A 22,901-nucleotide genomic window follows, 5' to 3' on the forward strand; every position below is an offset into this window, starting at 1 on the left:
GAGGGCCAGCAAACGGAGGGGCCCGCAGTGGGGCTTAACAAGGGCCTTTCACCACAGAGAAGGGTGGGGAGGAACGACGGCTGGGGTCTTAGAGGACCGCAGTGACTTCTGAGAGGTGGAGGAAGCCGATTCTGAGGTGTTGATGGGAGGGAGAAGAGGGAGGGAGAAAAGAAAAGAGGTTTGGAAGTGGAGGCAAGGCTGAGGCATACCTGAAAACAAAATCTGTGTCTTCATAACATGTCAGAAGCTGGTGCAAGAGCCTACACCAGGACCCTGAGGGTGGACGGGGCCCACACAAGGGGTGCCATTCACTGCGGCCACTTCTCAGAGGACCTGGGATAGCGCCCAGCAGGCCACAGTGCCCAGAGGCCATCCAGACAGTGAATGTGACCCCAGCCCCACAGGACTGGAGATTTAAATAACTGATTCCAAGTTCTAGTTGATTTAACTAATTTCAAGTACAATATCTTAGAGAAAAGTATCCGCATGTCAGCCTTACCCAAGTAGTCATCCAGAGAAAACTTGTCATTGTCCCATATCTGAATGACCAGTCTGGGTGGGACCCGAAATTCAGTTTGGTCAATACTCCAGAAATGCTCCTAAAATGCCAAGAGGAACAGACAAGCCAAAATGATACAGATTACTGGACTGTTAAGACCCCCCCTGGGGCCTCTTGAAAATGCAACATCAAGAGGCCCCTCTTGTCTCCTTTGCATCCCCACCCAAAACCCCATCTTCTAGCCTGCTGCCCCCGCCCCATGTGTATGTAAGGCAGGCAGGCGCCCCAGGAAATCTCAAGACCACCAGCTGGGCGACAAAAAGGTTGTCCGAGGCAGTTGCCAAACAGAAGGTTTCCCTCCGCGTTTGTATCAGTGTGACTTCCTGCTGCCACTCCTGGGGTTTGGGGGCGGTGGGGAGGGTAATTCTGTCTCCTAAACACCATGGCCTGGTTAGATTATCCTCCCAAAGCCAAGCTGTTCTACGCCAGACCAAAATATCCCCTGCTGGGGTGTTACTTCTGCCCAGCAATCTCCCCACCGTCCCAAGGATGTCTGAGCACACTCACTCCACATGGGGGTGAGAGATGGCAGCCCACATTTCACTCTTATCAGTGCAGATTTAAAATTCCTGGCAGTTTTGGTTTTTGAAAAATACTGCTAGTTTTACATACTGTAAAACTAAGACCCTCTGATCCTTCAGACTCGAGTTAGGTGCAGAGAGGATGGGGTGAGGTTCCTCCAGGTTCTCACCTCTGGTCCCTGCCTCTGCTCAGACAATATCAGCCAAGGATCATTTCACCTCCATGGCCTGATTACACTTAAATTCCTCTGGCCCCAGAAGAAAGGGAATTCCCCCAATATTTCATGAATTTGAAGGAAGATTATTGGGTTGTTGATTTTTCAGATGACAGTCTGAGATGTTTCCCTTTGCAGGACTTAGAGGGCCTGGCTCTGAGGGGCCGAGAAGCCCGCTCTACCATTGTCTGGCCTCACCTGACTGTCCTGTGTGGGATTACTCAGGATGCTGAGAGGTCCAGCTTAGATGTGAGTAAATAGGAAAGGAAACTACCTAAAGGCCTACCTGACCCCAAACCCCTCACCTTCCCCCCGGTCTGTCTCAACATTTGAAAGTATGCATAAGCACCAGGATGAGCCTCTGCATCTTTAAAAAGTGCCCTTGGAAGGCATTCATCTCACCTAAATGGAAAAAGTGCTCATTAGGCAATGGCACCCCACTCCAGTACTCTTGCCTGGAAAATCCCATGGACAGAGGACCCTGGGAGGCTGCAGTCTATGGGGTCACTGAGGGTCAGACACGACTGAGTGACTTCACTTTCACTTTTCCCTTTCATGCATTGGAGAAGGAAATGGCAACCCACTCCAGTGTTCTTGCCTGGAGAATCCCAGGGACGGGGGAGCCTGGTGGGCTGCCGTCTATGGGGTCGCACAGAGTCGGACACGACTGAAGCGACTTGGCAGCAGCAGAGCGTCAGCAGCAGGTAGGGCCTGGCCTGCTGGGACAGGAGGGGGCTGAATCCTGATCCAGGTGTAGGGGAAGAGGTGACTGAGGCAGAGCTAGGAAAAGTTTATGGAATATGGTCGGGAGGGGAAATGGGACAAGGGCCCATAGAAGACAGCTGTTATTATTACCTGCCCCACAGATTTTTCCTAGAGATTCTGTTCCTCCGGTCCATGCAGTGTGGGGAGGACTGACTTTATCCTTAACTCTAGAGCTGCACCAATCAGGGCACTGCATCCCTGGGCACCACCGGCTGGCTCAGAAACGGGCACTTGGCCTCAGACAGGCCAACTCTGGGGTCCAATCTCAGAACCCTGGTTGGCACCTTTGGGGACTTGATCTGTCTCTACTGAGACCTGCCGGTAGCCACCCTACCTCCAACCAGGGAGTGAGGCCCATGGGTGAAGGCAGAGCAGAGGGGTGGAGGAGGTGACCGCAGTTTCTAAAGACATCAGTTCAACTTGGGCTCCAGGCGATCCTTAAGCCAGTCAACCCAGGCCTTTTTAGTAATGTGAACCAATAAATCACATTTTTGGTATAAGCCAGTTTGAGTTGAGTTCTGTAACCCAGAGTCTTATAAATTAAGACCAGGAGGGCCCTGAACCCTCATGGAAGTGCTCCCGAAGGAAGGAAGGCAGATGCTTAAGTTTAATAAGGAAGGTAAGTGGGAAATTGCACCTACATTAATATTTTGCTTCTGGCTAGCTAGTCCGACAGTTCTCTTTATCAGGGGAAGAAATCGGTCTCCCGTGGCGTAAACACATACTCAGGTTGGGGCATGTATGGACACAGGGGGTCTTTTGCCAGATCCTTCCCCCAGCTGCCAACATGTCAGGGAAGAAAAGCTGTGTTCCTTTTACCCCTAGCTACACAAATACCTACTAGAGTTGTGTGACCCTGGGCAAGTATCTGCACCAGTGGGGTCTCTGAATCCCCCCCACCTTACCAAGAGGGAGCTGGACCCATGACCTCCAAGGTGCTGAGCAGCTCCGACCTTTTCTCAGTGTCCACATTAAGAAAGACCCATGACGTCCCCGCCCCACTGGCACATTGCAGAACTCACTTTTTTAGCAACGAGACAGAGCTGTTCAGCTGGGAGGTAGTCAAAAGGGAAGACAAATCTCCAGTTAAAGTTCCCTTCACCATCCAAGGACCTGTAATGGACATCTGTTTTCTGTTTGTTTTCTTCATTGCCAGGAATCCAGCTGAAAAACAGAAGCAAACAGACTTAGCTTCATGTGATTGACAAGTAATCTAGCCGCAAAATCGTGCAGTGATTAGGAGAGTGAAGGGCAGGAGAATTAATGCACTTTTCTTGGGCAGGTTCCAGTTATCTATGGAGCTGGGGAGGCCGGGAGTGGTGATTTATGAAGGGGAGGCACTCTGGTGCATCCAACACAGGTTGTAGCCAAATAAAATAGAATTCCTCTAAAACCAGAGCAGGAAACCCTTTAGACTTCAGTTAACAGGGATAAGGTGAAATTTTCTGGAAAATATCAACAACTTAGCTGCTATTTTGGGAATGGTGAAGCTTGCCGGTTATGACTTTAGTCTCCCTAACTATAACTCATTGCTGTCTGTCATCACCGCTGATAGGCTCAGTGAATGTGGGTTAGTTCAAAATTTCAGCATTTCCTTTTCCATATTTTACTTAAGCAAACAAAACAGGCATGACTCAAGTAATCTTCCAGCTTCCTTTTTAAATTCTTCTTAAATGTACTATGATCACATTAATTGAGACGAGCAAGAGAGATGTAAGCCGCTGCATCCATACTCCTATCTATGAAAATTCATTTCTACCAACAAGTGAACATCTTTTCTTTTGACATTTGGAAAGTTCTCTTTGGCCTGTGCCTGGCAGATGGGTTAGAGGGATGAATGAGCATGTCTGGGAGAAAGTGTTACCACATCCGCCAACTATGGGGAAGACTTCTGGTTTGGAACCAGAGGCACACGAGATTTGAGACGGCGAAAGTGGTGGATGCATGGACCTCAGTACCGACTGCACATTAGCATCGACTGGAGCAGCTTTCAGAAATGCTGCTGCCTGGACCCCTAGACAGAGACTGTCAGTAGGAGGCAGGCCTGGCTGTGAATCTGCTCTGCTATTGACTCTCTGAGCTTCGTTTCCCATCTGTAAAACGAGGTTAATGATACGTGCTTCCTTCACATGGTCAGCCTGAGGACAAAATGAGAAAGGCCAGAGCGGGAAGAGGGAGACCCTTAACACATGTAAGGATCAGCTACTATGAACCAGGTATACAGCATGGTATACCTGGTATTCTTTTATTCTTTTCAACTGATAACTAGCTCCATCTCACAGATGAGGAAACTGAGGTTCAGAGAGGATCTCATATATCCAGTAAGGGACAGAATTAAGTATAACTCCCACGTCTATCTGACTCCTAAGTGCAGGACTATTATTCTGCCTCAAAGGACCATGGAGACTAGAAAGTCATGTGCTAATACTGGGTCCTATTATTAGTAGTGATATTAATAGCAGTCGACTGGTAATTTTACTTTTTCTCATCAACTGACTAACCAAATAACTGAGTTGAAATATTCCTTTTGACAATTGATGTTTAAGCTTTTGAACTAGCTCAATGAAGAGAGAGATCACACTTTTTGGCTATGACCATGGTAGCTTCAGCTTATAAGCCAACCCTAATTGGCACCATCATCCTTCCCCAGATGGCTCACCCCTGTAGCTCTTCCCTCTCCTTTCTTATGAATCTTTTCACATTTTCATTTGAAAACAAGGTAAACAGCCACTCTCGGTGTATGTACTTGTATGTAATACCCATGTGAGTATAGTGCTAGGCATGTTATTTGTGCATTATTCCTCCTTTCACATACAGTATTTAGACTTTTCATTCCAAATGTGACATGGCACTTTAAGTTTTTTAATGTTTTGGCCACACCACGCAGCATGTGGGATGCCAGTTCGCTGACCAGGGATTGAACCCATAACCCCCTGCTTAGAAGCATGGAGTCCCAACCACTGAACCACGAGGGAAGTCCTGACATGGTATTTTTAGGTTGTTTTATTCTTTGATTACCAGAGTTCTCTCTCAGTCCAGTATTACTTGAGTTAGTTTCCCTGACTGGAAAAAAAAAAATGCTTATGATAGTCAAATAAATTTGCATATATATAATTAGCCAGAATTAGTTTTCTTTGGGGAATGGTAATAATATCCTGAAATGAGAAAGAATAATGAAGTACTTGATGAAACATTCCCTGTGTAGAGTGAACCTAAATGACAATAATTATGTCTTTAACAAAGGTTTGATTGAAGGCCACTTGGGATCATAAGGGAAACTTTATTCTCACTTCATGAATGTATTACATTTCAACAAGTCTTATCTTTTACATATCAAGGAACCAAACTCAATTCATGTGGAATAGTAAGTTTATGGTGTGACTGTTAATTTTATGTGTCAATGTGACTGGCCGTGGGGTGCCCAGATTAAACATTATTTGGGTGTGTGTCTATGAGAATGTTTCTGGATGAGACTAGAATTTGAATCAATGGACTGGATGGCTCTCCCAAATGTAGGTGGCATCATCCAGTCTATTGGGGACCTAAACAGAACCAAAAAACAGAGGAAGGAGGAATTTACCTCCTTTTTCTGTCTCACTGATTGAACCAAGACATCTCAGGTCATCTCCTCCTGACCTTAGACTGGGATATATATACCATGGGCTCCCCTGATTCTGAGGCTTTGAACTCAGGCTGAATGATATCTCCAGCTTTCCTGGGACTCCAGTTTGCAGGTGACCAGTCGTGGGACTTTTTAACCTCCATAACGACTCTCTCTCTCCCCGTCTCTGTTTCTCTGTCTCTCCCGCTTTCTACACACACACACGCACACACACACACGCACACACACATGCACGCACGCGTCCTACTTGTCCTTTTTCCTGGCGAATCCTGGTTAACGCACATAGTGTTTACTATCTGCCAGGTGCTATCCTAAATGCAATCTTCTGAATATTCCAGAGTGGTGGATACTGTCATTATCTCCATTTTACACGTGACGAATAGTGAGTTCGCTAATTTGCCTAGCTAGTAGGGAAACCACCAGATTTCAATCCAGCTAATTTGACGCCAGAGTCTGACTTCCTAATCCTTGGGTTCTGTATGCACCAGTGTATAACACAAAACTGACACCAACATGGATTATTTGGAATTGAATTATGCAAGTAACAGAATAATGAACACCTATGACACTTTATACATTAAATGTAGGCACTCAGTAAATGTTGGTGGAATAAATGATTTTTTAAAAAAAGCTCTAATGTTTCTTCTTTTCCATGGATGTTAATAACTTCAGGTAATATAGTTAAAAAAAAAAAAAAACCTTGGGAGCTCTACTTCTGTCTCTAAGGCTAGTTACTCGAAGTATCAAAAAGGAATAAAAATGAACTGCATGACTAAAAAGTCTCATAAATAAAAAATTTGCTTAATAAATGAAACAAAACCTTTCTTTTCTTATAGGTATCAGATGCCGTTGCTCATAAATAACATCCATACAGGCTTTTCTTTGTTCTCTGTCTCCCTGGAGCTTTCTTCCTAAGCAATGGCAGGCGGGTTGTTTACCACTAGCACCACCTGGGAAGCCCAGTAAGACATAATATCTTCAACAATCGAGATCCTATAATGGACACCCTATAATGGAACACTCATGAAGGACAGTCTGCTTTGTTCTCTGAGTCTGTCTGAGGCTCTTGCATGCCAGCCTTACCCTTTCACATAGATGTCGCTCATTTCCTCTCCTGTGATGCTTTTCTCGTCCAGGACAACATCCTTGGTGTTCCAGATAATCACACGCAGGTAATATCTACAAGAAGCACATTTTGAAGGTGTTTTATCCTCTCAGGTCCTGAACCAAGACCCCGGTGAGATATAGCAGGGTCTCAAGCTTACTTACTTCTTGGCTTTCCGGGGTGTGATGTTGAAAGGAGGCCCTGGTGGCCCCAAATTCTTGGGGAAAACATCCACCCACATCTGAAGTCTTCCCTAAGCCATTCAAAAATGAAAAGAGAAATGAAGTTACATTATGGGTGGTAGAGACTACAATCTTCTTTTAAACATCTTCAGTGAAACCAGTGCAGGTCTCCTAATTTATTAGTTCATATGGAAGGCAAGAGAAATGGAGTAGAAGAGCCAATCAAGATGAACCTTATACCAGTGTCACGTAGGCCATCCACCCTCCGTTCTCTCCCAGGAGTCTCTACATGTGCCTACTTTATCATAATCTGATTAATAAAATGAGGGGCTTGCCATCACTAACACAACCCCAAACACACATACTCCCTCTTACAGTGGCTCTCAGAACAGTTTTCACACCATCTCATCCATCATCAGACTGTGCACTTGCTATCAGTGCCAGTTCTGTGACACCCAAGGGTTTCTCCACTTACCTTGAGAGAGAAAATCAAAATAATGTAAAAATGTACTTAATTTTGTAAAAGAAAGACAGCCTGGCACTTTCAACGCAGAGGCTCAATGACAAAAACATCACCATTCACCAAACTGAGGGCTCCCTGCACTGGCTTGCCAGGGCCAAAAATGTACTTAATTTTGTAAAAGAAAGACAGCCTGGCACTTTCAACGCAGAGGCTCAATGACAAAAACATCACCATTCACCAAACTGAGGGCTCCCTGCACTGGCTTGCCAGGGCCCACCGCCTGGAAGGAGCTTACAGGAACGTGGAGGGTGAAAGCCTGGACTGACGCTTGCGCTGCCATCCTGATGGGCTCCACTCACCTCCCTTTATATCTTTGACGGCTACAGACCAGGCCCACTTATCTGACTGGAATATTCTTCCAGACAGCCTAGGAATGCCGTTAACACGCTGTGTCAACCATACAAACCAATTTAAGTCCCCAGACTGTTTTCGGATGTTCTGTATACTCTGCCTTCATCACAAAAACAGACTAGTCTTTAAGAAGGTTGCCAAGGAAACCACTAGGTTGGCTTCCTAATGCACTGGGATCAAAATGAATTAACTGGGGCTCTTGGAAAGGGATATATTTTACTGTGATCCTTACTCTCTTCCAACTAATCTTGAGGGCTCAAGGGTCTAGCATACATCAAGCACACTGCAAAAATTAGCCATCTCCTAATTAGCAGTGTCTCCTAAGACCCAGCCACAGTCTGTCCAATGTGGTAGGTAGAGGTGATGGAAGTATTGGTGGATGCCCAGGGAGAAATCTTCTTGCTTTGTTATGTCTTAAGACTATTCAGTTGAGAGGTGGGAGGGGAAAGAGGAGGAGGAATGGACTCTTCGAGGGGAAGGAAGAATAATAAGAGAAGGAAGATATGAAAATAAGGAACAGAATAAAAGTGAGTGACAAAACCATCTAGTAAGCCCAGCCCATTTGTACTTACTTCTCAAGACACCACAGTTCTGCTCTCCATATCAACAATATTTGCACCCATTATATTAATAGTTCTTAAAGTGTGATTTCCTAACCATCTGCATCAGAACCTTTCTAGATACTTGTTACAAATTCAGATTCCTGGCCCCACCCTAGACTTACTGAATCTCTGCAGGCATGGTCTGGGAATCTTCATTCTAATAAGCTTCCACATAGACTATTTTGTCATTTTCCACGTCTCCCCTTGCTTCTCTGGGAACTGACCTTCCCCTGTCACTATCCACATGGTGCCTGTGACGATCCATCCTGCACATTGTACCCTGTCTTCCTGGCTAGAGCTTAGTGGTCTAGTGGTGGATGAAGGGACCAAGTTAGGGCAACTCATCGTTTCCACATTTGGAAGCAGGTGCGGCTACATTATTATATACAAAACTCAGAAGCCATCCACAATATTCTGACACATGGGAAGGTGCTCACAGGAAAAGTGCAGGCTAAAGGAGACTCAGAAATAGACAAAAGACAGGGCAAGATCCTGGCCCAAGTTTGTTCTGAGTCACTGTCACTCTCCTGCCTGGATTTAGTGAGTTACCTGAAAATTCTTACCATAAATCCCCCTAGTGTATGTGTGTACATGTGTTCTCAGTCACCTCAATCATGCCCAACTCTTTGCAATCCCATGGACTGTGGCCCAGCAGGCTCCTCTCTCCACGGGATTCTCTAGACAAGAATACTGGAGTCGGTTGCCATTTCCTTCTCCAGGGGATCTTCCCGACCCAGGGATCGAACCCGCATCTCCTAGGTCTCCTGCATTGGCAGGTGGATTCTTTACCCACTAAACTCCCCTCGGGACTGAAGCTAATCTGAGCTTCATTTCTATTTCTTGTATAGTTTTTAAAGTATCCAAAAGAGATAAATGAGGCAAGTCTGTGTCAGCTATTGCCACCACCTTTGGGGTGTGGATGATGCATGTTCAAAGGTGGAGAGTGCTTTACCTGGGAGATGTTAGGCTGGAAGCTGCTGTGCAAAGTCCTCGTTTCCACGTGTTCAGGAACCAACCCCTGAGTCCTGAGGATGTGAAGGGCAAGGCGCTCCTCGGGGGGGCCAAGGTGCTGGTGCAGGATTTTGTTTGCTTCTGCAGTATTTTTTTAAAAAGGACAATGAAACAGGGACAGACATCCAGAAACAGTTCAGCCTTGAGGGATTCTCAGCACTTCAGCCCAGACTTTGCAGACATAGTCAGGCAGTGCCAGTGTGTGAACTGCAGCCTGTGAAAGAGTTGTTGATAGAAACAGCCCCTGACCAGAAGCCCTGCCCAGCCAAGTTCATTCCTGACTTGTGGACTGCAAATAGCAAAGAGGCCAAAAACGCTCCAAACTGTGTAAGAGCAACCCCCATTTATGTTGGTGTCAGGGGCTCATGGCTGGACTCCTGTGCAGTTAGGTGTGGCCATGCAAACAAGGTAGGCTAGACTGTAACATAGGTGGAAGTGACAGCTGTGTCCTTCAAGGTCCAGCTCGTAATACCCTCTCATGTAGGATCACCTCTGGCACCTTCTCTCTGGATGCAGAATAAAACAGTGACCTTAGACCTGAGGTGATGATGGGCAGAGCTGCAAGGTGAAAGAGCTGGTTCCTGAAGGACTGTTTGGAAGAGGGCCACCCACCTGCAGGAGTACCTGTTTTGAATTTATGAGAAATAAACTTCTATTGTGTTAAACCACTAACATTTTTAAGCTTAACTGTTAACAGTAGCTAGCTAGTATCACTGTGGCATTTAAAAAACATAGACTCCCAAATTTTCTGTCACTCCTTCCACCGAGAGGCGGGGGTCTAAGCCCTCTCCTTTGAATCTGCAGACATATTTGATCACTAAAGAAGGATGTTGTGTAACTTCTAAGGCTAAGCATGAAAGACCACACTGGTCTTCCTGGATCACTTGCTCTGAGGGAAGCTGCCAGCCATGTAAGGAGCCTGGGCACCCAGATAGTGCCCTATGGGAAAGGCCTGGGTAGGTGCTCTGGTCATCAGTCCCAGGCGAACTCCCAGCCAAGGGCCATCCTGGACATCAAGCCTTCGGGTGACTGCAGCCCCGGCCAACATCTGACAGCAATCAACTGCCACTCAAGTGAGAAGTGCCCAGGTGAGCCCTTCCTGAATGGCGAACCCACAAGACTGTGAGCAAAACAAAATGGTTGCTATAGGGGGAAAGACTCTAAAAAATTTTAGAGTGGATATACATGTATAACTGATTCACTTTGCTGTACGGCAGAAATGAACACAACATTGTAAATCCAATATGCCAATAAAACTTTTAAAAAACACAAAATGGCTTTTTTCAGCAGCTAAGTTTTGGGATGATTTGTTATGGGGCCAAAGTAATGGGAACAACCCTGACTGATACAGCTTTTGGTGGGGTGTTGTTTGATTGCTGGGGTAGTTGTCTCCATCAGGCCAGTTTGCTTGACAGTTTATTTCCAATGCCCTTTGCAAGTTCTGATGTAAACAGCATCATTTGTTAAACATCTAATAATCCCTGATACTGACAAAGTCTTCAAGTCTTCTTTCAGATAGAAAGACAAATACAGTTTCTGACAATGCCAGGAATAAACAGTTGAGGATCAAGAAGCATTTTCATTCCCATGTATCTTTGTTCAGCTTTCTCTAGCTGTCCCATGTGCCCTCAAAGCCAGCCCCATGCCAGCCCCTCCAGGAAGCCCTCTTCCCTACAAAACACTGAATCATGCCACAACTCTTACGTTCTATTAAGCTGATTTCAGTCTATGTCATAATGCAGTTAGCTGTTTATGTGTCAGGATAGACTGCATTATAAATTACTGCTCAGGAAGGAGCAAGACCCCAAGTTCGGACATGAGCCAGATGTGAACTCAGCAGATTCTTCAAATTAGCCCCCAGCATCCCTGAGCCTTCTCAGAGAGGGTTGGGAGAATGATGGAATAATATTGGAGGAGAAATTCTTGCACTACCATCTGAGCACTTCTGAGCTAATTATACAATCACATGGAAGTAAGTTAATTATTAGAAATTTGTGTTCAGAGCTCAAATAGCTATGACCTAAAAAGGTCAAGTGAAACATAAGACAGACAAGAAAACGTGTCCATTTTGACACCCGAGATGACTGCAAAAGTCTGGTATAATGGGGCTTTTGTTAGACAGTCGTGTGTGTGGAATTCCCTATGGTATTAGGGCACCACTCTGCCGACACCCCTCTGTAACGCAAACCCAGCAGCATAAATGTGTTGCTCTGCCTTGCAACCAGCCTGCAATCCGTGGCAGTGTGCTTACCAAATTCATCCAGGCTGTAGTCCTTTCCTCCATATCTGATGCTACTTCCATCTTCAGAAAGAACAGGCGGCGGGAAGCCTTTGAATCTGGCCACATTTTGAAGCAACTGTGTTGGTTTCAATTGATCTCGCCAGGTGTTTACTCCAGAACTGTGAATAATAATGCCACACTCAGAGTTACTGCAGGACACACACGTTCTTCTTAAAGGCACATTCATGTAATGGGGGAATGTATTCTAGACACTGGCTTTTGCCTAGAAATCTATTTAGGATTTAGAGACTTAAAATCCAGTTATTTTGGCCTCAGCCAACTGGTCCTCCCCTTCTCTCGCCCTCTATAAATAATGAGTTTGAGATTACCATAATCATAATAGGCAAACATAAATTAGAAATCACAAGCTATATCTCACTGGATAATACAGAGAGACACTGTTTAGCACTCAGGGAAAGAGGAACATCACAAAACTGATCAGTTTGTGGGGAGGGGCAGGGAATTCCCACCATCAAACATTGCTAGCTCTCAGTCCCTGGCATCATGGAGGGAGGGGGAGAAAGAAGGGGAGGGCAGGGACTGGCTCTCCAGGCTTTGCCACCTTACTGAGTGCCATCCTCACTGAGCACTACACTGCCTCAGGGGCCAGTGTGGTACACAGACACCAATGTGAATAGCGCCCCCTGTAGTTGTGCAATGCTATGGCCCTGCTTCTTGCTAAGTGTTAGTCACTCAGTCGTGTCTGACTCTGACCCCACGGGCTGAAGCACACCAGGCTCCTCTGTCCATGGTATTCTCCAGGCAAGAATACTGGAGTGGGTAGCCATTCCCTTCCACAGGGGATCTTTACCCTCTGAGCCACCAAGGAAGCCCAATTCTCCCTCCTGACTTAAAGGATCTGAGGCTCAATGAAGACAGACCTGAGGTAGAGCATAAAAGCTTTCCCAGTAGTGATGTTAGATGGAACAGCCAACGTTTACATCCCAAGCCACTTACACACAGTACTGCTCAGGAATGCCGCAGTGGGACCCAAACCGGGAAAGGAATCGGTTTTCTAGATCAATGATCGTTTCTCCCACTTTTTCATCACGGGTAAAGGTGTCATAATCGTAGACAGAAATTTTCAGATCCTTTTCTTGAGGTAAGTAGCAGCTCAGTTCATACATTCTGAATAAATGAAAGTGAGGTTAGAATTGCTTGATGCCCCTTCCCCCCAGGTATCTTGCACACTCCATAGCTCTGCACAGACTCCTTGGGCCATGGGAGGAGGAGGTCATGGCTGGGATAGCCAGGTGGGTGGTGGGCGACAGGTGCTTGAGAAGTACTACATGTCAGTAATAAGAACAACGGCAGAGTACATACTTGCTCAGGAGAAGATCCAGGGCTTTAAGTGCCTGAGGAAAATCCCAGTCTTGCTGCTTACTAGCTGTGGGACCCTAGGGCAACTACTTAACGTCTCTGTGCTCTGTTTTCTCAACTGTAAAATGGGGATAATAATCCCTACCAGCTCATGTTGTTGTAAGGGTCAAGGGAATAAATGTTTAGAAAGCATTTGGTATGAGGGCATTACTCAAAATCCACCAGCAATAATAATAGTTATTATACATTAAATAATACTTATTGTTAAGAAGTATACCAAATGCTTTCCCTCTCTCCTCCCAGGCTCTCTGGCTCTCCACTGATTCTTGAAGGCTTTCCTATAGTATCCGTATGAAAACACAAACCCTTCTGAGAGACCACCAGATAATCAAACAGTAGGTGGCAGGTGAGCAAAGTGGCACCAGTTCTGAGAGAGTAATGACTGTAGGCCATGAACGCCATATGGGCGGGGTTTGGCTCTGTACTTGCACACAGAGGGGCGGGTCCAAAGGTGCTCAACAAACTCTGGACCACAAACTGTGAGCTGCCCCTGAAATCTCTCCTCTCCCCCTGTGCCTCTGCCCCTCCGCCTGTCACTCTGGTGTGTGGCCCGGTTCTTGCCCAAAGAGCCAGAACTATTAATCTCTGGAATAGAAGGGTGTATGTACATCAGTGGCGCTCAGGAGACAAGCTCCCAGGGGTCTCCTAGACACATCTCAGTGACTTTCCCAGACTTCTGCAGCCAGACAGGCCCTGCAGAAGGCAGGCATCCCAGGAGAGAAGGGGCTGTAGTCCTGACTAGACCATATCCACACATGCCCCCAAATTCTACTACTGAATCCCAAGGGACAGGTAATACGTGTCTGTTGAGAAAAAATTCTTTGCTCAAATAAGGCTGAGAATCACTTCTTCTGGTGTTCCTCTGGGCAAACTGAAGGCTCTGAGAAATCCTACAGTTATCTTTTTAACCCAGGCATCCTGGTTTGATGAAGAAATATGCTTTTCCTTGGAACACCAACTAACATCCTTTTGGCAGACTAACATTCCATTGAATGTGATGTGATAACAGTGCCGTGCATATAGGAAAGGTTGCTCTTTCCTGACTCTCTGTCCCAGAGTTCCTGAGAGTCTCCGCTGAGAAGAAAGTCACCCAGTAAGACTGAGGCCAGGGCCTGGAGCCTAGGAGGGGCTGTGGAGCTGGGGTCTCCCTGGCTCCACCCCGCTGGATGGAGCCAAGTCTGAGTTCACCAGATGGGGATTGGCCACGTGGAGCCTGATGGCATCACTTCCTCCTGAGGTGGCAAGACTTTTCCTGCCACTTAATTAAGCTTGTGTTTGGCTCTTCCAAGACAGTGATGTAGGCAGGGCTGCTTTTCTCCCATAAAAGCTGGCTTTCCCTGCTTCCCTGTCTCCCTCGCATGGGGCCCTCCTTCCTGCACTGCATGCCTTTTCCTGTCTAGACCTCAGGGCTGGATCAGCGGAAGAGAAGGAAAACGATCACATTGCCATGCCAGAGGATTATTTCCACTGCCTGGCTCCGGCACACGGCCCCGGGGTGTGCAGCACAAAGGGTGTGTGTGTGGGGGGAATGTGGGTGTGTGTGGGTGTGTGTGTGTGTGTATGTGTGTGAGGGGGTATGTGTGGGGTGTGTGGGTGTGGTGGGTGTGTAGCTGTGGGGGTATGTGTGTGTGTGGCTGTGAGGGGTGTGTGTGTACGCATGTGGGTGGATGTGGGTGTGTGCGCACACTCACACATGAGAGAGGGAAGGAATGTGTAAGGGTTCCATCCACCACACATGAGAAGAAGCAGATGGGCAGGATAATAAAGCCAGAAATTAAGATACCAGCCACACATCAAATAAGAACAAGGTGTTCTCCTCGGTAGTGTTCTGGGGAAAAACAACGCTGTGCAAATGTCTTTTGCAAAGAACATTTTTCTACAGGTGATGTATGTGAAAGTTGCTCAGTCGTGTCCGACTCTTTGTGACCCCATGGACTGTAGCCCGCCAGGCTTCTCTGTCCGTGGGATTCTCCAGGCGGGTAGCCGTTCCCTTCTCCAGGGTATCTTCCCAACCCCAGGGATTGAACCTGGGTCTCCTTCACTGCAGGCAGATTCTTTACTGTTTGAGCTGCCAGGGAAGCGCTGCAGGTGATGGCTTGGCCATAAGCATGAGGCAGTACTGAGTTGGCTGGGAAAGCCTGGGGTTTGGTCAGGATTTCTCCCCAAGTTTAGGCTTCCCGTTGTACCAGCTCCATGCACGCAGCTCGGGCGCCCTGTTTCCCTTGACGTGGGGCCGAGAACCCCTGCCCTGCCGGCTGCAGGGTCTGACACTGATGTGAAAATCAGACGGCGCCGGCTGCACAGAGTGCAGTCAGGCGGCCGGGGCACGGGTCCTGGTTCTGCCGCTCTCCGGCGGGGTGAGCTGGGTGTTCATTCCCTTTGTGCCTCAGTTTCCTCTTTGTCAGTAGCCACTCAGAGTGGTGAGATTCTTGAGATGTTTTTTATGAAGGGCTCACTATAGTGCAAGCCCTCAGTAAAAGCTTAGCAAACAGTAGTTTAGTTGCTCACTCGCGTCCGACTCTTTGTGACCCCACGGACCATAGCTCGCCAGGCTCCTCTGTCCATGGGATTTCCTAGACAAGAATACTGGAGTGGGTTGCCGTTTCCTTCTCCAGGGGATCTTCCCAACCCAGAGATCCTGCACTGCAGGCAGACTTTACCACTGAGCCACCAGGGAAGCTTGTAATAGCAGCTATTATTAAATGTGGAAGGAGTTTATAGCTGACAAAAGCTAGTCTTCTTTAGAGGTCACTTGGGTTTGCCTTACCCTTGAGAAGGTTCTGATGAGATCAGTGTAACCGTGCAGAAACAAATGTCAGATGGCAAGGATGAGATAGTAGTGCTATTTCAAGAATCTTCTTGAACAGAAGACAGGGAGCAGGACGGCTGATGCCATCACTTTCTTCTCCCCTCCCTGTTTTTGGTAACAGTCAACAACACATACACTGGCTCAAAACAATGGAATCAAAGCATCTCAGATAAGAGAGCTCAACAGGAGTGGGGTGTGAGAACCACCCTGTCACTCCACGGAAGTCACTGCCTACTCTTCTTGTCTAGAAGCCACAAACTCTCTGGCCTTCTGGGCCTCCTACCATCCACATCCTGTTATCCCTATCCCCAGGTCTTAGGGTGGGTCTCTCAGACTTGGTTTAATTTTCTTCATGGTACTTTTTGCTTTCATGAAATGCTTTTATTTATGTATTTACATATTCATCATCTGCCCCACTGACTTGGATATCTGAATAGTTCATAGACATGGTTTCACAGTTTCTGGGCCTTGAGCAAAGCTTGGCGGCACATACCACCTCCTTAGCATGGAAGCCATGAAGAAAAGAACCACAGAAAAGCGTTAGGAAATATCTGTTACCTGCCGAACACCGGGTTGAGTGTGTTGGGGATGTAGTTGTCTCGGTCTTCAATTACCTTTTTGCCCAGTGTTATTTTTATGTAAGGGTCACACTGTGGGGACAAAACAGAGGACAGGTTATGTCACTGTGGGGTGCCAACTTAAGTCAGTTTCTGGGACAGACTCAGGTGTGACTCCTGATGAGAAGGGGCGGCCTCAGATCAGGTCTGGGTAGTGCTCCCTCTTGGCGCTATGCAGCCCTTGGAGGAGAGGCGGTGGCCGGGAGCAGTGACAAAGCAGTTCTCTGAGGTCACATCTGTAAAATGAGAAGGATGATCCAGAGGCTCCAAAGCCCCTTCCCTTCAAGCTCTTAGATAAATCCCCACTGGGACCATCCTCCTGAACAGATTGTTTTGATAGAGTATCTTTCCCCTCGAGAGATAACAGATGCCCAGAAAGAAGGAACATGACAATTACAGTGGTTGAAGACTGTAATTATCTTGCTACTGGAGAAGGCCCCACACCCAGACTCTTACCAGGCCATTGTTGTCCTGGGGCTGGAGCTCTAAGCCTCGAACAATGTAAATCCTAACCGTGCATTCCTGTGGGACGCTGTCAGGTAATTCCCGAAACTGCCGGGGAGGGGCCGGCACGCTGGGGTCATCCGACAGTGGGTAGATTCTGAAGGAGCCCTAGGAGAGAGACACACAGGTGGAGCCCCAGGGCCCAGGGTGACCAGAGCAGAGGGCCCAGGGCAGTGCAGCCCCCCCAGGATGTGAGGGACAGCCACAGAGGCCTGTGCGGTTGGGGGAGGAAGGACCGTTTTGGTGAAAGAAAGCTATGGTGCGCTTTGCAAGTTTCTGACGGGGAAAGTGAATGACGACAAAGTAACTAATAGATCACAGGAGAGAAGGAAGGGCAGAGCAGAAGCTGGGAGGCCTGGCAAAAACCCAGGGGAGACACGGAAGTGGCTTGGACCAATATGATGGCAAAGGAGGTGGTAGGAGTGAAATTCTGCACATTTTTTGAAGACAGGAATAAAAATGATTATTTTTTAAACCCAATAAAATACTAAGGTGATTTCCCCCTGTTTTTTTTTTGCATTACTGCACAAACCCCCTTCCACTCCCAGGCAAACTCCTGTTCATCCTTCAGGTCTCAGTTGAAAAGTGTCACTTCTTCCAGGAAGCCTCCCTGACTGCCCCTGGGTTGGATGAGTTTCCTAACATCTTCTAACACCACATTCATCCCTATTGCAGCGATGACATCTGCTTCACTGAAAGTGAAAGTCGCTCAGTCGAGTCTGACTCTTTGCGCCCCATGGACTATACAGTCTATGGAATTCTCCAGGCCAGAATACTGGAATGGGTAGCCTTTCCCTTCTCCAGGGGATCTTCCCAACCCAGGGATTGAACCCCAGTCTCCCATATTTCAGGCAGATACTTTACAGCTAAGCCACAAAGGAAGTCCAAGAATACTGGAGTGGGTAGCCTATCCCTTCTCCTGTGGATCTTCCTGACCCAGGAATCGAACCGGGGTCTCCTGCATTGCAGGTGGATTCTTTACCAACTGAGCTATCGGAGCGTCATTACTATTTATTATCTATATTGCTCACTATACTGTGAGCTTCCTGAAGGAGGGAAATATTTCTTGTTTGTCACTATCTCCAGGACCTAACACAGGGCTGGGCATGAAGCTGGGGCACAGTAAGTGGCTTTTGAATGAGTGAGCCCTCAGGTCAGCTTGAGAGGCTTTATATTTTATCTTGAAACCAGCTTATGTACAAGAGAAAGCGCTAAAGTTGGATTCAGAATATGTGGGTCTTAGGACCCCGCTACTTTCTTTCAGTAAAGCAGCATGAAGTGAGGACCTACCATGTACTGGGGGCCCAAAATGAACTCAAGGAATCCAGTCTGGCACAGGGATGTTAAATAGGTTTAACTCTCATGCTATCTTCAATCAATGGGGTGGAAGCTCTAATAACAAGGATTTTGAGACCACGTGTAGGGTGAACCAGTCTGATTGATTAGTAATGTCTGCCATTGAAAGGATTAGAAGTAACATAGATTTGCTACCTGTGGCTGGAGGGAGGTGCAGCCGTGAAAGCAGATACTTATGATGTGAAAGGCGCTTTACGAGTGGTGGGGACCCAGGGAGCCTGGAGCAGGAGTGAGTCACCCTGCCAGGAGCAATCAGGGAGCACTTCACAGAGAATCTGACGTCGGAGCTGGCACTTAAAAGAATGAGTAGGAGTTTGTCAGACCACAGAGCAGGAAGGAAGGGCATCCAGAGAACGAAGAGCTTGTCCCAAGGCTCCAAGTTGTGAGAGGACAGCACGTGTCTGGGGCTTGGAGAGGGTGTGGTGGCAGGGGAGACAAGAAGCTTGCGAAAGGCCAGCTCCACCCTAGGGAGGAGTTGAGACTTGACCAAGTGGAAACTCAAGTGATGCCTTTAAGTGGTCAAGAAACATGATCGGATTTAGTTGTATGGAGGATGGACTGGATCGTGAATGAGAAAGGGAACAAGGACAATGGATTGGGAAGGTGTTGTACTGATCCCGGTGAAAGCCTGGGAGGGGTTGGGGGATGTGTGTGTGCGCGCGTGTGTGTGTGGTGGGGGGTGGGACTTAGAGAAGCTGACTCTACAAGATTCAAGGCTGGTTGGCATCAGCAGAAGACTGGCTTTGAGGATTCTGCCCCCAATTCCAATGCCCTTTTCCTTGTTAGCATTTCCGAACATCCTTCAGGTGTCAGAGGGTAGGTCTCTGACCCAGGGACTGGTGGTCCTTTATCCTAGGTCTATAAAGAAAATAAAGATGGATTTTAAACAGGATAGACACACATTTCACTCACCTTAAACTCCCCTACCACAGAAGGATCTTCATTCTCGTCTGATTTGCCTCGAAACAGCTTGAAAGTATCTGAGAAGTCTGTTAGGCCCTCGAATTCCTCTACAGCCTCTAGTTCACAATCATATATCTGCAAACCATCAACAGATTCTTAATTTCTCATTATAACACAGGTGGGATCTAAAATCAAAATGACTGACAATACCAAAGGCGCACGAGATGTGGATGGAGCACCTGGAACTGGCGCATTGCCGGCTGGAGTGCATAACGATACACTTTGGCAAACTGAAGTCACTCAGTCGTGTCCGACTCTTTGTGACCCCATGGACTGTAGCCTACTACGCTCCTCCGTCCATGGGATTTTCCAGGCAAGAGTACTGGAGTGGGTTGCCATTTCCTTCTCCAGAGGATCTTCCTGACCCAGGGATCAAACCCAGGTCTCCCACACTGTAGGCAGACGCTTTACCCTCTGAGCCACCAGGGAAGTCCGTCTGGCAATTTAAAGTTAAATACCCAGCTACACTGTGATACAGAGGTTGAATTCCTAGGTGACATGAAATTCCAAAAACATGTCTGCATGGTATAAGAATGTCCACAGCAGCTTCATCATCAGAGAATGGATGGACAAACAAGTCATGATACATCCATACAATGGAATATGACTCAGCAATAAAAAGGGGCAAACTACTGATATATGACAACATGACTGATCTCAAAACTACTGTCTTGGGCTATAGAAGCCACACACACGCAAATACATATTGTATGAGTCCACTTATACGCAGTGTGAAAACAGGCAAAACTGATGTGATGATGAAATCAGATCAGCTGTCTAAGAGGGTTGGAAGGCTGTTAGGAATTGACTGGAAAGAGGTACACAAAGGAGTTTTCTGGGGAGATGGGAATGTCTGTTGCCTTGTTTTGGTAGTGGTTTATGTGGGTGTATGTATATAATCATAACTCACTGAATGAGTTACTTTACTGAATATAAATTATACCTTGATAAAGAACTAAAAGAGGAGGAGAAGCAAGGAAGGAAAGAGAGACAGAGGATGGACTATGGGGCTGATCCACCAGACTGGTCTATTTCTCTAAATGAGAGGTTCTTTACATGCTGGTGTTTCTTAAACTACATTGAGATGTTATGACAATCACATGAAAGAATGTGGATTTTTCCACTTTGATGGAGAAAAATTTTTTTTTAACTTTTAATTTTCTATTGGGGGTATGGCCAACTAATAATGTTGTGATAGTTTCAGGTGAACAGCAAAGGGACTCAGCCACACATATGAATACACATGTATCCATTCTCCCCCAAACTCCCCTCCCATCCAGGATGCCACATAACACTGAGCAGAGTTCCATGTGAGATCATTATTTTAAGGGCCTGATCTTTCTCATTTTAAAGTTTATCTTTCTGCTATGCATTGTTCTGAAAATGTTAGCCTTCGCTTTAGCTTTACTACTGGAAAGCTGAATAAAGAACTAGAAAACTCAAACCCTTAACAGAAAGATCATCCATAACCAGATCTGCCTAGTTCAAAAGCTCATCTCCGTCCTGGACACACAGTTGTGATTGTATGCTGCAAGCATGTGAAACAATCAACCGCTCAGCTAGTAAAACATGCCCAGAATGGAGGACAGAATGAAGCATGCTGATATTTCATGCTGTTTTGGCAAGAGCACCATGACTTCTAAGGTCTCCCTTGGTCAAATTGGACAGGCATTTACGGCCCTAATTAGTGCAGTGCCAACCCAATCCCAACCCTCACTCAGCCAGATGTCCCCAAGCCCCAAAGTGGCAGTCACAAAAACCATAAATTAACAGCTGTTCTCAAGCCCTGGAAATCTCAGCAAAGCCCAAACCTATCACAAGACAGCTCCCCCAGAGGTGCTCCTGGCCCCTCCTCCCAGCCCCCACCATCAGACCTTTCAGGCTTTCACTCAGCTCTGCCTGCCACTGGTTTTAACGCATATTCATCCCCCACCCACAGTTGCATAGGCCCAAGTACCTTGAGTCTGGAATAACCTTTCTGAATATATAGTCCACATTTTTCATGTTCCCCTGTGGAAGCATAAAATTTACTCCACCAGTCAACAATTTCTTCCTCCTAAAGAAAGACACATCAAAATGGCAACACCTCAGTGATGACCTGGATTTCCAATCATTGCAGGGAAACTATATAATGGACCAGAGAAACAGGTACTTCTGAACCTGGAAGAAGTGAGATTATATGACTTTTGTTTACATGCACCAAAGCAATAAGAATTCTCCCGCCTGGAAGCTGGATGTGAAGTGAAGATCCTTGGCCAGTGAAATGTGTGTAGCTTTAATGGCCACAGCCATACTGGGTGATTTTCTAACAGTCTATGGATACAGTCTATTCATTTGACTGGTTTTACTCTTTTATCCTGTTGATATTTACATACCACCCTTATGGCAGAAAGTGAAGAAGAACTAAAGAGCCTCTTGATGAAAGTGAAAGAGGAGAGTGAAAAAGTTGGCTTAAAGCTCAACATTCAGAAAACTAAGATCATGGCATCCAGTCCCATCACTTCATGGAAAATAGATGGGGAAACAGTGGGAACAGTGGCTGACTTTATTTTTCTGGGCTCGAAAATCACTGCAGATGGTGATTGCAGCCATGAAATTAAAAGACGCTTACTCCTTGGAAGGAAAGTTATGACCTACCTAGACAGCATATTGAAAAGCAGAGACATTACTTTGTCAGCAAAGGTCCATCTAGTCAAGGCTATGGTTTTTCCAGTGGTCATGTATGGATGTGAGAGTTGGACTATAAAGAAAGCTGAGCACAGAAGAATTGATGCTTTTGAACTGTGGTATTGGAGAAGACTCGAGAGTCCCTTGGACTGCAAGGAGATCCAACCAGTCCATTCTGAAGGAGATCAGCCCTGGGTGTTCATTGGAAAGACTGATGCTGAAGCTGAAACTCCAATACTTTGGCCACCTGATGTGAAGAGCTGACTCATTTGAAAAGACCCTGATGCTGGGAAAGATTGAGGACAGGAGAAGAAGGAGACAACAGAGGATGAGATGGTTGGATGGCATCACTGACTCAATGGACATGAGTTTGGTTGGACTCTGGGAGTTGGTGATGGACAGGGAGGCCTGGCGTGCTGTGGTTCATGGGGTCACAAAGAGTCAGACATGACTGAGCGACTGAACTGAACTGATTTACATACACAAAGGACAAGAGGGCAAAAGAGGATGAGATGGTTAGATAGCATCACAGACTCAATGGACATGGATTTGAGCAAACTCTGGGAGATAGTGAAGGACAGGGAAGCTTGGTATGCTACATTCCATGGGGTCACAAATAGTGCGACTAAACAACATTTACATATACAGGTAAAGTGAAAAAAAAAAACCTTTAGTATGTGTTTACTATTCCATCCTCCAGTATGTATTTCATTTCCTTAGCCTTTTTAGCCAGTAACACATTGCAAAATAAAGCTCACTAAGCTAAGCATGGGAGAAACTGTTTCTAACTCAAGTTCTACCCTTTACATTATAAGCCATACCCTTATGTTACAAACCACGCCACATTAGATATGCTGTTTAAAATCTC

General features: G+C 46.5%; 1 protein-coding gene across 1 annotated transcript in view; it reads right to left on the reverse strand.

The window, feature by feature from the left end:
- The window catches only part of MYOF (myoferlin), a 175,569-nt gene that overhangs the window by 7,430 nt on the left and 145,238 nt on the right, over positions 1-22,901 (reverse strand). Inside the window, exons 41-51 of the mRNA XM_052661026.1 lie at positions 21,324-21,422; positions 19,316-19,441; positions 17,000-17,155; positions 16,485-16,576; positions 12,695-12,865; positions 11,708-11,856; positions 9,398-9,537; positions 6,952-7,040; positions 6,766-6,861; positions 3,083-3,224; positions 500-599 (exon numbers count right to left, since the gene is read on the reverse strand). Coding sequence (XP_052516986.1) covers positions 500-599; positions 3,083-3,224; positions 6,766-6,861; positions 6,952-7,040; positions 9,398-9,537; positions 11,708-11,856; positions 12,695-12,865; positions 16,485-16,576; positions 17,000-17,155; positions 19,316-19,441; positions 21,324-21,422 — 1,360 coding nt within the window. The remainder of the gene's footprint in view (positions 1-499; positions 600-3,082; positions 3,225-6,765; positions 6,862-6,951; positions 7,041-9,397; positions 9,538-11,707; positions 11,857-12,694; positions 12,866-16,484; positions 16,577-16,999; positions 17,156-19,315; positions 19,442-21,323; positions 21,423-22,901) is intronic.

This window comes from Budorcas taxicolor, chromosome 23, assembly GCF_023091745.1.
Source record: "Budorcas taxicolor isolate Tak-1 chromosome 23, Takin1.1, whole genome shotgun sequence".
Taxonomy (NCBI): domain Eukaryota; kingdom Metazoa; phylum Chordata; class Mammalia; order Artiodactyla; family Bovidae; genus Budorcas; species Budorcas taxicolor.